Source organism: Marmota flaviventris, chromosome 17 (assembly GCF_047511675.1).
Source record: "Marmota flaviventris isolate mMarFla1 chromosome 17, mMarFla1.hap1, whole genome shotgun sequence".
NCBI lineage: Eukaryota > Metazoa > Chordata > Mammalia > Rodentia > Sciuridae > Marmota > Marmota flaviventris.
The window spans coordinates 77,787,262-77,799,559 of NC_092514.1; the positions used below are offsets into that span (position 1 = coordinate 77,787,262).

Consider the following 12,298-nt stretch of genomic DNA (forward strand, 5'->3'; position numbering starts at 1 on the left):
ACTCTGGTTTACAGCTGGCTTTGTTCCTCCAACACTAAAGACGAGCCCCAGTTCTGGGTGCTTCTCATTTAGAAGCTTCACAAGCTGCCAGAAACATATTGCCGCACTTTGCATATTTCATTTTAGGGAAAATTTAAAACATCTCAGACTCAACCGCTGAAAACACCACCTTTGGCATAAAGGACCAAGACCCCCAGCTGGGGGCTGGTGGGCAGGAGCACCTGCCCTGCTTCCACTGGAGGTACCGGCGTGACTGCCCTGTCTGGCCTAGGAGCCTCCGGCCCCAGCACCTGAGTGGTGCTGTGGCTTCCCCAACCTGATCACACCTAGGGGCACAGCCCCGTGGGGCTGACCAGAGCCCTGGAGGCCAAGCTGGGCACTTGGAAGGACCTGGGTCCACTCACAAGGTGGACAAAGCAGGGGCAGGTCAGTGGCAGCTGGCACTTGGCTTCTGTGGGGAACAGCTGATGCCATCCCGCAGGTCTTCAGGGCTTGAGTGACTGGGATTTGGTCCCTGTGGAACAGCTGTCAGTTTCCAAGTGCTGCAGGATGCTGTAAGAGGTGACCTCTGTTCTAGGCACATGGCTTCTGCCCAGGAGGTGAGGGCCCAGAGGGAGGACTGCTGTGATGGCTGACGACATTCTTGAGTCCTGCGAGGCTAAGACAAGCACCCCGCTGGAGCCCGTGCCTGTCCTGCCTCAGCTCTGGCCACCAGGGCTGTCAGCCTCACTGTCGCTGCTCTGAGACCGTTCCGAAGGGCTCTCCAGGCGGTGCAGCTCCAGGAAGTTGGTGACGAGCCTGGCTACAGCTTCCACGTCACTGGGAGGCAGGTACCAAGAAAAGGCAGGTCACCATGGCATATGCATCCTCAAGACCCTGTGCTGGCCTCATCCCCTACTATCCAAATACAGCAGCTCCCAAACTGGATCCCTCAACCTCCCCTGCCACATTCTGTGCTTTCCCTGCAGATGCCATGCAGGGCTCCCTTCAAACATGCACAGCCCCCCACAATTGTGCTTCCTCTGAAAACCTGTGTCCCACCCCCTGTGCCCCAAGACACTGGGTGGTAAATGAGAGATGACAGTCTTGCCCAAAGCAGGCCCCACCCTGCATACCTGCGACGGCCCATGACTGCACTCTGGGTGAGGGGGTGGGAGAAGCCTGTGGCAAACCGGAGCACCACCATGTAGCCCTTCCCAAAATACCGGACCTTCTCCTCCTCCACATTCACATCCCGGATGTCATTTAGCAGGACCACCACTGGGGAGGTGCAAAGATCAGTGGTCATGTACCCCTCCCTACCCAACTCCACCTGCCTATGCTGTGGGCAAGGTCGCTTTGGAGCCATTAGCTCTGCTGAGAACAGTCACAGTGGCACTGGTGGCAGAAGTACCCTAGGCCTGATTCCAAAGCATCAGCTGGGTAAGAAAGACAAGCTCAAGCCAGGCATGGTGGTACTCGCCTGTAATACCAGCAACTCAGGAGTATGAGGCAAGAGGGTCTCAAGTTTGAGAGCAGCCTCAGCAACTTAGTGAGACCCTGTCTCAAAATAAAAAATAAAAAGGACTGGGAATGTGGCTCAGTGGTGGAGCACCTGGGCTCAATTTCTCGTATTGGGGGGTGGGGGGAGACAAGCTCAACAGACACATGCCATGAGCTACTGGGCCCAGTGTGAAAGCTGGCCTTCCCACAATCTGACAGCAGAATCCCTAGCTAAGGTTTCAATTTCCCCCAAGGCTGAAAAACTGCTAGCCATCACAGTGCAGTGTCCCACCTGCAAGGACTGGGACAGCTGTGCAAGGCTCCTAGCCACAATCCACCAAGAAGCCCAACAGCATACCACTACCCCAGCCTGCTAGGCAGGTCTGGTCCTCATCTGTCCAGCTTGGGGGCCACACACAGGCTAAAGTGCCACCCAAATCAGGAGAAGCCAGCAGCACCTAGGGCCTGACCCCTCACAAGGTACTCTCCAGCCAATGAACTCTTTTACATGCAACCACCTATTCATCGGTAGTGGGCAGCAGATGACCAGATGCACAGTGCACAGCACACTTAGGGGAACTTTTCACTAACCCACAATGGGAGCAGCTCCCAGACCCAGAAGTTCAAGGGTAAGCAACTCCCTGACTATCCAGACACTCAACAGAGGCCTGGCAGAGCCAATGGGGAACTGAAATCAGGAGGCCCTCTGAGAGCAGAAAGGATCGTGTCAGCTGCAGAGCCACCTGCTCACTGGTACAGCTCAGCCTGCCTGCATCATGACCTACCCCCACTGCCCAAACTCACCTGGGAAGAGCCACTAAGGGGTGGCCATCCTCCCCAACAGTCCAAGCCTTGAGAACCCATGAGTCCTCAGAACACAGGGCCTGCCTGGGCCCCACACCCTGTGGGCCAGGGCATGGTTGGAGGACCCAGGTGCAGAGTGAGGTGTGCTTGGCCCCTCAGGCCTGCGCATGCCTGACTCCCACGCCTCACCTTGGTCATGGCCTGCTCTGAGAAGAGTCAGCAGCTTCCTGTAGAGGCTGAATGTTTTCAGAACCACCTTCCCGGTGCTCTTGTTGAAGATGGCTTCCTGGAAACATATACCTTCACCACACAGACCTTCTGGGAGGGGCCAAATGGGCACTGGGGCACTATCCCACCCATACTGATGTGGATGCTCAAGAGGAGACCCTTGAGCAAAATCCAAACCCCAGATGCCTGAGCCCAGCATCTGTGGTCCACTCTCTGGACTCATGCCATGCAGGAGTCATAGTAGGAAAACAGCGGGGTGGAGCAGGCACCCATTCCAGGACAAGAGGACAGCATAGTAGCAGGGCCATCAAGAAGGCAGAGGTCAAGAGCAGCCTGGGTTGGGGTTTGTGGCTCAAGTGGTAGCGCGCTCGCTTAGCATGCGTGAGGCACTGAGTTCAATTCTCAGCACTACATAGAAACAAAATAAAGATATTGTGTTCACCTAAAACTAAAAAATAAATATTTTTTAAAAAAAGAGCATCCTGGGACCAAGTGGCTTTGAGGACCCCGGAGGGCTAAAGAGCAGGGGGTTCACACCCTCTCTGCCACAGCAACCCCAGAGGTAACGATTGTTTCCTTAGTGGAAACAGTCACTGGGAAGTTTCTAGAGACTTCCTGGCCCAGGGATGGTCACAAGCAACATCCAAGGCCTGTGTCCAGCTAAATGGACACCTTTAGGCCAGTCAAATATGCTCTCTCCAGAGAGGGGCACTCTGCCACCATCACCCACATCTTACCTCCCAGTCTTCCAAGTTCTGCACAGCCACAAACAGGCAGCCTGTGACATAGAAGAGCTTCCAGCCCAGGCTATCTGTAGGCAGACACAGGACACCCACCATAAGTGATTGGTCAAAGCTACGCAACCAGGTGGGTACAGAGGCACACACCTGTAATCCCAGCAGCTCAGGAGGCAGAGGCAGGAGGATCCTGAGTTCAAAGCCAGCCTTAGCATTTAGCAAGGCGCTAAGCAACTCAGCGAGACCCTGTGTCTAAATAAAATGCAAAACAGGGCTGGAGATGTGGCTCAGTGGTCAAGTGTTCCTGAGTTCAATCCCTGATACCCCACCCCCCCCCACAAAAAAGCTATGCAATCACAGGGAGCCCTGCCTGGCACGACCTTTCCCCAGACACTGACTGCCCCGTGAGAACCCAGGCAGCCAGATGTGATGCTGGTTTTATCTTGGTTACTCGGGACTTGCACATGACAAGCCTTCTCAGCTCTGGGGAAGCATGCAGGGCCCAGCTCCTGTTCATCTTGGCAAACTTCTAAGAGTGGGAAGGTGGGAAACACAGATCCTCAATGCAGCAGCAGCACCTTGGGCAAATGCTAAAGAGCTCTTTGGAAGACTTTCTCTTTTTTTTTTTGGTGTGTATGGGGGTATCGGGGATTGAACTCAGGGGCACTCGACCACTGAGCCACATCTCCAGTGTATTTTATTTAGGGACAGGGTCTCAATGAGTTGCTGAGTGCCTCACAGTTGCTAAGGCTGGCTTTGAACTTGCGATCCTCCTGCCTCAGCCTCCCGAGCTGCTGGGATTACAGGCGTGGGTCACAGTGCCTAGCTGGAAGACTATTTTATGACACAGGAAAATGCCTGAGGTTTGACATGCAAGATGCAGGCCACATGGGGTGCACACATCAGTGCAGGCAGGTAGCACAAGTAGCACTGCACAGAGTGAGGAGGCAGAGATGCTGGCCGTGCCCAAGGCCACACCACAAATGCACACAAGAAATGGTTTTTTTTCCTCCTTATTTTCAAAACAGTTGAGGAACTTACAAGGGATGGTGTACTTTACCTCCACTGTAGTAAGCAGCAGCCAGGCCAGTTGACAAGATTCCTGCAAAGAGGAACAAGGAGTACCTTACAATAGAGCCAGTGAGAGTCCCACTCTCTGTCCCAATGCTGCAGCCCCTGCCTGCCCAGCCAGTGTGCCCTCTCCACTGCAGGACTGCTGTGCACTGGTACAGCAGGAAGGGTCCACCAAGTACAGAGTGGAGGAACAGCCCAATGTTCATTTAAAAACACAGTATAGGCCAGGCACAGTGGCCGCATGCCTGCAATCCCAGCTTCCCAGGAAGGCTGAAGCAGGAGGATGGCAAATTCCAGGCCAGACTAGGCAACTTAGCAAGAATGTCCTAAAATTTTAAAGTGGGAAAGGATGGGGGTGTACTCAGAAGAATAACCCTAGGCTCAATTTCCCACTCCCCCCTCCCAAAAAAAAAAAGAAGAGGAAAAAAAAAAAAGAAACACGAAAATATGGTGACTTAAGAAAAGCACGACCCAGCTGGGGCTGCAGTGACAGAACACCTGCGCGGAAGACACACGGCACTAGGTTCCATCCCCAGCACCACCAAAGAAGACAGGGGACAGGGTAGAATTAGGAAGGAAGAACGCAGTGCTAATGAAGCAGACGTGCACCTCCCAGAGGCGTTGTGGGCGGGAAAAACCTAACATGCGAAGACAGCTGGTACTTTTGAGGGCAGAAAAAAAGAGGAAATAGTTTTATATTCACCCTTTTTTTAGTCTTTCTGTTCTGGGGGAATTTATAAAGCCTTACCGACCAAGAGGGACCAGGACCGGATGCCCGGAGCCCTCTTCAGATGGAGGCAGGAGTTGGTGCGAGTCTCTACCTGCATGTACATCCCTGGAACACGGCTCCACGCCACAGGAGCGGGGCTGGGGAAGGGGAGTCATGAGGCTGCAACCGCCACAGCCGGGACCAGGCGGCCCACCAGCAAGGCCAGCTACCGGCCCGTGGGCACCGACCGCCGGATCCCGGGGGCTCCTCCTCCAGGAGCTGGCCTCCCGGCTCAATCCGCTCCAACACCACTGCCTGCCCACGCTGCCCAGGGCCCTGGCCTGGCGCGGGCAAAGCCCTGAGCGGCCGCACTCTCGGGCTTCCGCAGCCCACCCGGTCCCGCCCCGCGCCGGCCTCTGCCAGGAGAGGGAAGCGAGAGCGTGCCCACCGCGAGTCCCGATCCAGGGGCCGGGGAGCCGCCCCGCTGCCTCCCCGCGCGACCCAACCTCACGAAGCCTAGGGCAGCTCGCGACGGCCCCCTCGGCCTCCGGGGCTCCACATGCGCCCGCGCCCACGCACCCGCTGGCCGTCTGCTCAGCACGCTGTCCGTCCCGGGTCCCGGTCAGCAGTGCCGGGTCAGGACGCTGCCCACCGCGAGGACCCCAGCTCCGGGAGGACCGCCGAGCACAGAGACACGGCGGGACCGCGCGGGGCGTGCCCACGGCACGGGAGACCAGCGGGCACCGCCTGCGCCTGGCCCCGCACCGGGGAAGGGGGCGAGGTCGGTCGCGCCGCCTTGCGGACCCTGAGACCAGGCGGCCAGACGCGCGGACTGCGGGGTGGGGGCAGGGCCTCACAAACTTCCGGGGTTGGGGCGGGGGCTCTTCACTTCCGCGTTGGGGCGGGGGCTGCGCGCCTCCGGAGCTGGGGGGCGTGGCCTTGCTGACTCCTAGGAGGAAACGGGGTCTACCGACACCGCGATGGGGCGGGGCCTGCGGACTTCCGGGTTGGGGAGGGGCCGTGGCTGCCGGGGTTTGGGTGGGGCGTGCTTACTTCCGGGCGGGAGCTGGTCTCGGTGGCCCGGTCGTTGGGAACCCGGCTGACCCCGACCCCACCAGTTGGCCCCAGGCGCGGAGGGACGGACCTCGTGCTGGGGCTGCGACACGGCAGCAAGCAGCGCGTGCGTGCAGCGCATAGACTGTCCAGCCTGAGGGCAGCGGCAGGCGGGCGCCCCCCGGGAAAGCTGCCCTGGAGCCCCTGGGGCACCTGGAGCTAGTGGCACCGGTGATGTTCAGGCCCAGTGCTGCGGGTTCAGTGGCTTTTGAGTCTAGGTGTCCGTGTGGTGCTGGGTCAACACCGCAGGGCCGGTATTCAGAATGTTCTTAATAATTTAAGCAAGATATTAACAAGACTGTATGACGAGTTTATGAAAGTACAGGTACAACAGCATCCATGACCCTAGAAATTTTGCCCCTACAGGAATGTAACAGTGGTCCACGGTATGCTTTGAATATAACCCTGACTGCTGTGCTCTCCCTGTGCCTCTCTCATAATCTCAGGAGAAACAGGATTACCTTTCTTCCCCAACCTAGAAAAATTTATCTGTCCCTGAGTACACAGCCACCATAGGAACAAGTCATCCAGACTTTGGGGATGGTACCAGAAGATCTCAGAAATGACTATCTCCCAAATTAACAAGTGAATTACAGCTCCAACACAGAACACCTGGAATGTAGCCTTTGAACCACCTGTTTAACTCTCCCCCTCGGGTTCATGATAATGGGCAGAATTACAGCTTCTGGGACAGGAGTCCCCAGAAACAAATCAATAAACCTTCATTTTCCTTTTTCTCAAAACCATGTCATTATTGGATTGGCATCAGGAACAAGGAGCAAGCTTTCAGCAACAGGCACATTATAAGAAAATGTGGATGGCTGGGGCATCCGTTGCTACTTGAAAATGGCAAGGTAGAGAAAAGTGTATTGTATTCTATGTTTGTAAAAGGGGCATGTAAAAGCCAGGCACGCCTGCAGCCCAGCTACTTAGGTGACTGAGGCAGGAGGGTGGCTCCATTCTAGGGGTACCAACCCTGTCTCCAAAAAAAAAAAAAAGGACATGAAAAGATTGCAAATATGATCCAGGCGCGGTGGCACACACCTGTAATCCCAGCAGCTCCAGAGCCTGACAGGAGGATCACAAGTATAAAGCCAGCCTCAGCAACAGAGAGGCGCTAAGCAACTCAGTGAGACCCTGTCTCTAAATAAAAAATACAAAATAGGGCTGAGGATGTGGCTCAGTGCCCCTGAGTTCAATCCCCTGTACCGGAAAAAAAAAAAAAAGGATAGTGTTCTACCACAGGGTTTCTTGTCATTGAAGGGATTAAAATATGCTCTTCTGTCTGAAAGGTACTTAGGCCAAAGTAACTCCATTTTGAAAATCAGCACCTGCCACCCATGCAGGCATGACCTTCTCGTTAAGGCCCACCCTGAAAGAGTTCCTAACTACCAAAACCACAGCAAAGATGCCACATAATAATCACAGGACCAGATGGGTTATTTTTAAACTACTCTGTTGTACTTGACTATGTAGTTGAGAAGTTTTTTCCGGCAGGCTGCTGCGCCTTGCAGAAGGGCGGCCTAGCAGATATTCTCTGTCAACAAACCTTTGCTTGAACTCAGAGATGTGTCCTTCGTGGATATTTGCGCCAGCTACCCTAACACTGGCATGTTGACCATTTGAATTAAAGGCTCTTGAAAAATGACAAAATCCAAATGCACTGTAGCTCAGTCTGTTTCTGTTTTTTTTTTTTTTTTTTTTTTTGCAATACAGGGGATGGATTCCATGAGCACTTTACCACTGAGATACATCCTTATCCCTTTTTATTTTGACAGAGCCTTGCTAAATTTTCCTTGAACTTAGGATTCTCCTCCTCAGCCTCTTGAATGGCTCAGATTAAAGGCCTAGGCAACTGGGCCAGGCCCCTTACTGTTTCTTAAAAGAAGGAGACTGGATCCTTCTATCAAAGATTTCTCCCTGCACTAGAAACAAAAGAAGTGTCCTTATCCTCAAGGAGAAGAGGAGAGGCAGGGATACCCTACTGACTGATAAAATAGCTTTTTTTTTTTTTAAATCTCCCCACATTTCTGCCCCTCTAACGTTCTTCATCCACCCCAGTGTATAAGTAACTGCCTTCTAACTGCTGCCTCAAGGCCTTATTTCTTCACAAGACTCCTGTGCCATTAAAACTTGTAAATATATTTGTATTTTTTTCTCAAGCTAATCTGTCTTGTTTAATTCTCAGACCCATCTACAAGGATGTAGGTGGGTCTACCCTTCACCATACTAAGATATTTTTTCTCTTTGGTTCACTATGCTTAAAAAGGGAGCGAACATCAGATGATTTGCACAGGAACCCACCCAATAAGTGAAGTTCATTAACAGAATAGTAAGTTCCAAAAGACAAAAAATCTAGTTGCTTAGAATGAAGATCCTGTGTAAGGATGGCCGTAGGCCTTAGCCTAAGCAACTCCATTTTAAAACTCCAGTTTGAGGGCTGGGGATGTGGCTCAAGTGGTAGCACGCATGCCTCAGCACCACATACAAACAAAGATGTTGTGTCCGCCGAAAACTAAAAAATAAATATTAAAAATTCTCTCTCTCTTAAAAAAAAAAATTAAAAACAAAACAAAACAAAACAAAAAAACCCTCCAGTTTGAAACCTGTAGTTTCACGAGGCACACCCAGGGAGCCCTCGTGTGGTCCTCAGGCACAAACAAGTCACAGTCACTTCTCCCCACCCTGACAAACTCAAGAGTGAAGTCTCTGGCATGCAAGAAAATCAGGGTGGGGACCACCAGACCAGATGCTTTTACCTCAGGACGAATGATGTCACTAAGAAATTAGCAGCTGATAGGGATTGAAGGGACAGTCAGAAGCCTCATGATTTAGCATAAATGATGGAGCAAATGAACAGACATTCAGCCAGCCGACAATGATGCCCACATGCCAGAGAGCCTGATGAGGATCTGGACTGACACCCCAACTCTTTTCATAGTTTCCTGATCCTCTGCATTTTCCTCACCACTCTCAAACTCTACAGCCACATCTTGACCCTGGTGACAACAGCAACTTCTCCTTAGGACCCTCTCCTCAGCTGGCTGTCAGCTCCACCCCAGGAGAAGCCTGCCTTGGTTCCTGACCTGATCACTGTGGTCAGAGTGAATGTGCATCTGCTGGACTTAAAGCCTAAGGCTTGAGACTTTTGATCTGATACTTGAACTGGCATGCAGTGGGAATGTCTTTCATTAGCCTGTCATGATTAAGTGTGTTTGCAGTGCTTAGAATTAATCTAGAATTGTTTCTTGTGAATTGATCATGTGTATTGCAGTGCTTAGCATTAAGGATCATCATTTTCTTGATTAACCTGTAGAGTGAAATTGTATTGATTTGAGTGAATAAAGCATTGAAAAGGGCAGAAGCACATGGACATTCTTTATTTCTCCTCGACTGCATAAGTCGAACCTTTTGCCCATCACGACAACCTGTAGAAGGTAAAGTCCAATTTAGAGTGGTTCTAGGTGAACTTGGCTTTTTCCAAAAGCTCAGGCCTTGTCCCTAATGCCAACCCAATAACAAGGACGCGGTTTTGAGAAAAAGGAGACGTTTTATTGCTTTGCAAGTGAGAAACTGATGTGACTCCATTTTTAAAAATAAATAATAGCAGCTTCTACCTCAAGACCTGTCCTAAGGAAGGAGGCATGACCCTTGTCCTTGGAAAAACCCACAGAGCACTCCTAAGCACATATCCACCCTGCTGAGTTGTCTACAAATAACAGGAGAGATCTGGGGTGCCAGGTATCCCTAACTCAGGCTAGAGAGGATCCATAGCAACCCCCCTAGCAACCTCCAATCAGCATGAGACAGGGAAAATACCTGGAATGCCAGATGACCCCCCAGTAGTTTATGGTGTTTGATAACATGTTGGGACACCATGTAGTTTAGCACGTGAACCCCTCATGGCCTAAACCAATCAGTTCAAAGAAATACCCTTCTTGCACTAACCAATCACCCCTACCCAACTTGTTCCCGCCATTGAATGTGCTAACCAATGTTAAGAGTTGTGACTTTCCCGTGGTATGGAATGATTTGCTGTGTGGTTATGACACATAGAGTATCCCCCCCAAAACCTATAAAATCTCACTGGACAAAGGACTGGGACTCACTCCCTGGGACTGCTGCATCGGGAATGGTTGTGAGTTCAGGCTCAAGCTTGCAATAAAGACTCTTGTGTGATTGCATCGGATTTGGCTCCTGGAGGTCTTTTGGGGTCCCACGAATCTGGGATAACACTAGCAAGGGAGAAACAGGGGAACTCATATCCCAGATGTTGTAATTCTACCCATCAGGAGAAGCAGGGGCTTTTAAAGACCATATTCCACTTTTTTTTTTTTTTTTCCTGCTGTCTGGAGTTGTAATTCACTTGTTAATTTGGGAGATAGTGATTTCTGAGCTCTTCTGGTACCATCCCCAAGTCTGAATTACTTAGTTCCTGTCATGGATGCATGCTCAAGGACAGATAACTCTGCCCAGGATGGAAAAGGAAGGCAATCCTGTTTTCTGAAGATTAGGGAGGGGGAGAGGTTAGGTAGGAGGAGAATGGGGGCTGTTAGAGAATAAAACAAGTCCCTTATTTTAAGTTGCAGGCTGGGATTGTGGCTCAGTGACAGAAAACTTGCCTCTCAGGTATGAGACATTGGGTTCAATCCTCAGGACCACATAAAAATAAATAAATAAAATAAAGGTATTGTGTCCATCTACAACTAAAAAAATATTTTAAAAAAGTTTCTAAGTTGCAGCGGTAGAGTGGCAAGGGCTATATTCAAAGCATAAAGTGTACCATGGTTACAAGACCTGGAAGGAGGGGCCTTCGGAGCTCCAGGGTTTTCCCAGCCTGAGCCTTCAGAATATGCATGTGAAAGTCCGGTGTTGGGGTAACTCATATATGGCGTACAAGGATAAGGTTTGCTGTAACATTCCTGTGGGGTAGAAGGAGGTCATGAAGTTCTCAGTGGGTCTGAACTGAGGCCACTCTCTCCAAGGGAACAGAGAATGCGCTCCCAATTCTTATTACAGCAAAAATATTCACAAGGTAAACGGTGTGCTTGTACCATTTCAAAGCTACATAACCAACAGTAGAGCTTTGGCTGTTCCTAGGAGGCTTGTGTACCTCATGTGATACCAAGCACTTACCACGTGAAAGGAAGATTTGTGTAAAGCGAGCCCAAGGCGGCTGGCTACACTACTAAGCTACATCCTCAGCCCTTTTTATTTTGATACAGAATTTAGATGTTATTGAGGTTGGTCTCGAGCTTGCAATTCTCTGGCTTGCGTGTCACCGTGCCTGACTAGGTTTTTCATTTCTTATTCTGTACCCAGCATGTTTGTTTCCACGTAGCCCTGCACATTATAAGTACAAGTGAGTTTTGCTCCGCAGGAACCAATTTCTTGGAGGAACAAAAACTGTTCTTAGTTACGCGAAGCCTAAGGGCTGGATACCAATACCAATACCCTTGGCCAGGAGCGGTGGCACACGCCTGTGATGGACCCCAGTGACTAGAAAGGCTGGGGTGGGAGGATCTCGGGTTCAAGGTCAGTCTAGGCAACTCACCAAGCACCTAGGCAACCATACCCTGCCTCAAAATAAAAATAAAAAGGGCTGGTTAGGCACTCCTGGGTTCACTCTCTGATAGCAAAAACAAAACTCCCTGCAGTGACGAGACCCGGGGACCAACCGCCTCCTTTGAACACCGACTTTCAGTTTCCAGACCCCGCCCACGTGGTCCAACCCGCGGCGCAGGCGCACCACCACCTCGCAAGGTCTACGTGACGAACTGCAGGGTGGCCATGGCGGTCCCGTCTCCGCCCAAAAGGAGCCGGGGGGGGGGGGGGAAGCATCCGAAGCTGAGCTGATGGAGCCGGAGGGTCCCGGAACTGCCCAGTCTCGCCTTCCTCCGGACCGCCCTCGCGCTATCCTCTCGCCCTCATAAACGTGGCTTAGTCATTGCCCCACGCCCAGCACGAAACAGAAGCTCGAGGGAGACTCGACCAGGGCCGCTGAGGATCGGAAGGGGCGACCAAGCCCCTTTCTACACTCTGATTGGCTCTGTGAAAGGGCCCGCCCCTTTCTGCCTCTCTGATTGGCCTAGGCCGCGCAATAGGTGTGGGGGGCCGAACCGTCCTCCTCACGCTCCTAATTGGCCGAGGG

At 51.9% G+C, this 12,298-nt stretch overlaps 1 protein-coding gene across 2 annotated transcripts; it reads right to left on the reverse strand.

Annotated features, from left to right (window-relative positions):
• Positions 1-98: 98 nt before the first annotated feature.
• Positions 99-5,859, reverse strand: Cybc1 (cytochrome b-245 chaperone 1). Of its 2 annotated transcripts, none has more exons than XM_027922204.2 (7): positions 5,614-5,859; positions 5,074-5,192; positions 4,312-4,353; positions 3,252-3,325; positions 2,476-2,572; positions 1,116-1,260; positions 99-819 (listed from the first exon to the last, which is right to left on the reverse strand). In XM_027922204.2, the coding sequence occupies exons 2-7, from the start codon at positions 5,156-5,158 to the stop codon at positions 699-701; spliced, it is 564 nt and encodes a 187-aa protein (XP_027778005.2). In that variant the 5' UTR covers positions 5,159-5,192; positions 5,614-5,859; the 3' UTR covers positions 99-698. The 2 variants fall into 2 exon arrangements, with proteins under 2 accessions (XP_027778005.2, XP_027778004.2); XM_027922203.2 differs by lacking the exon at positions 5,614-5,859 and adding an exon at positions 5,541-5,597.
• Positions 5,860-12,298: the final 6,439 nt, after the last annotated feature.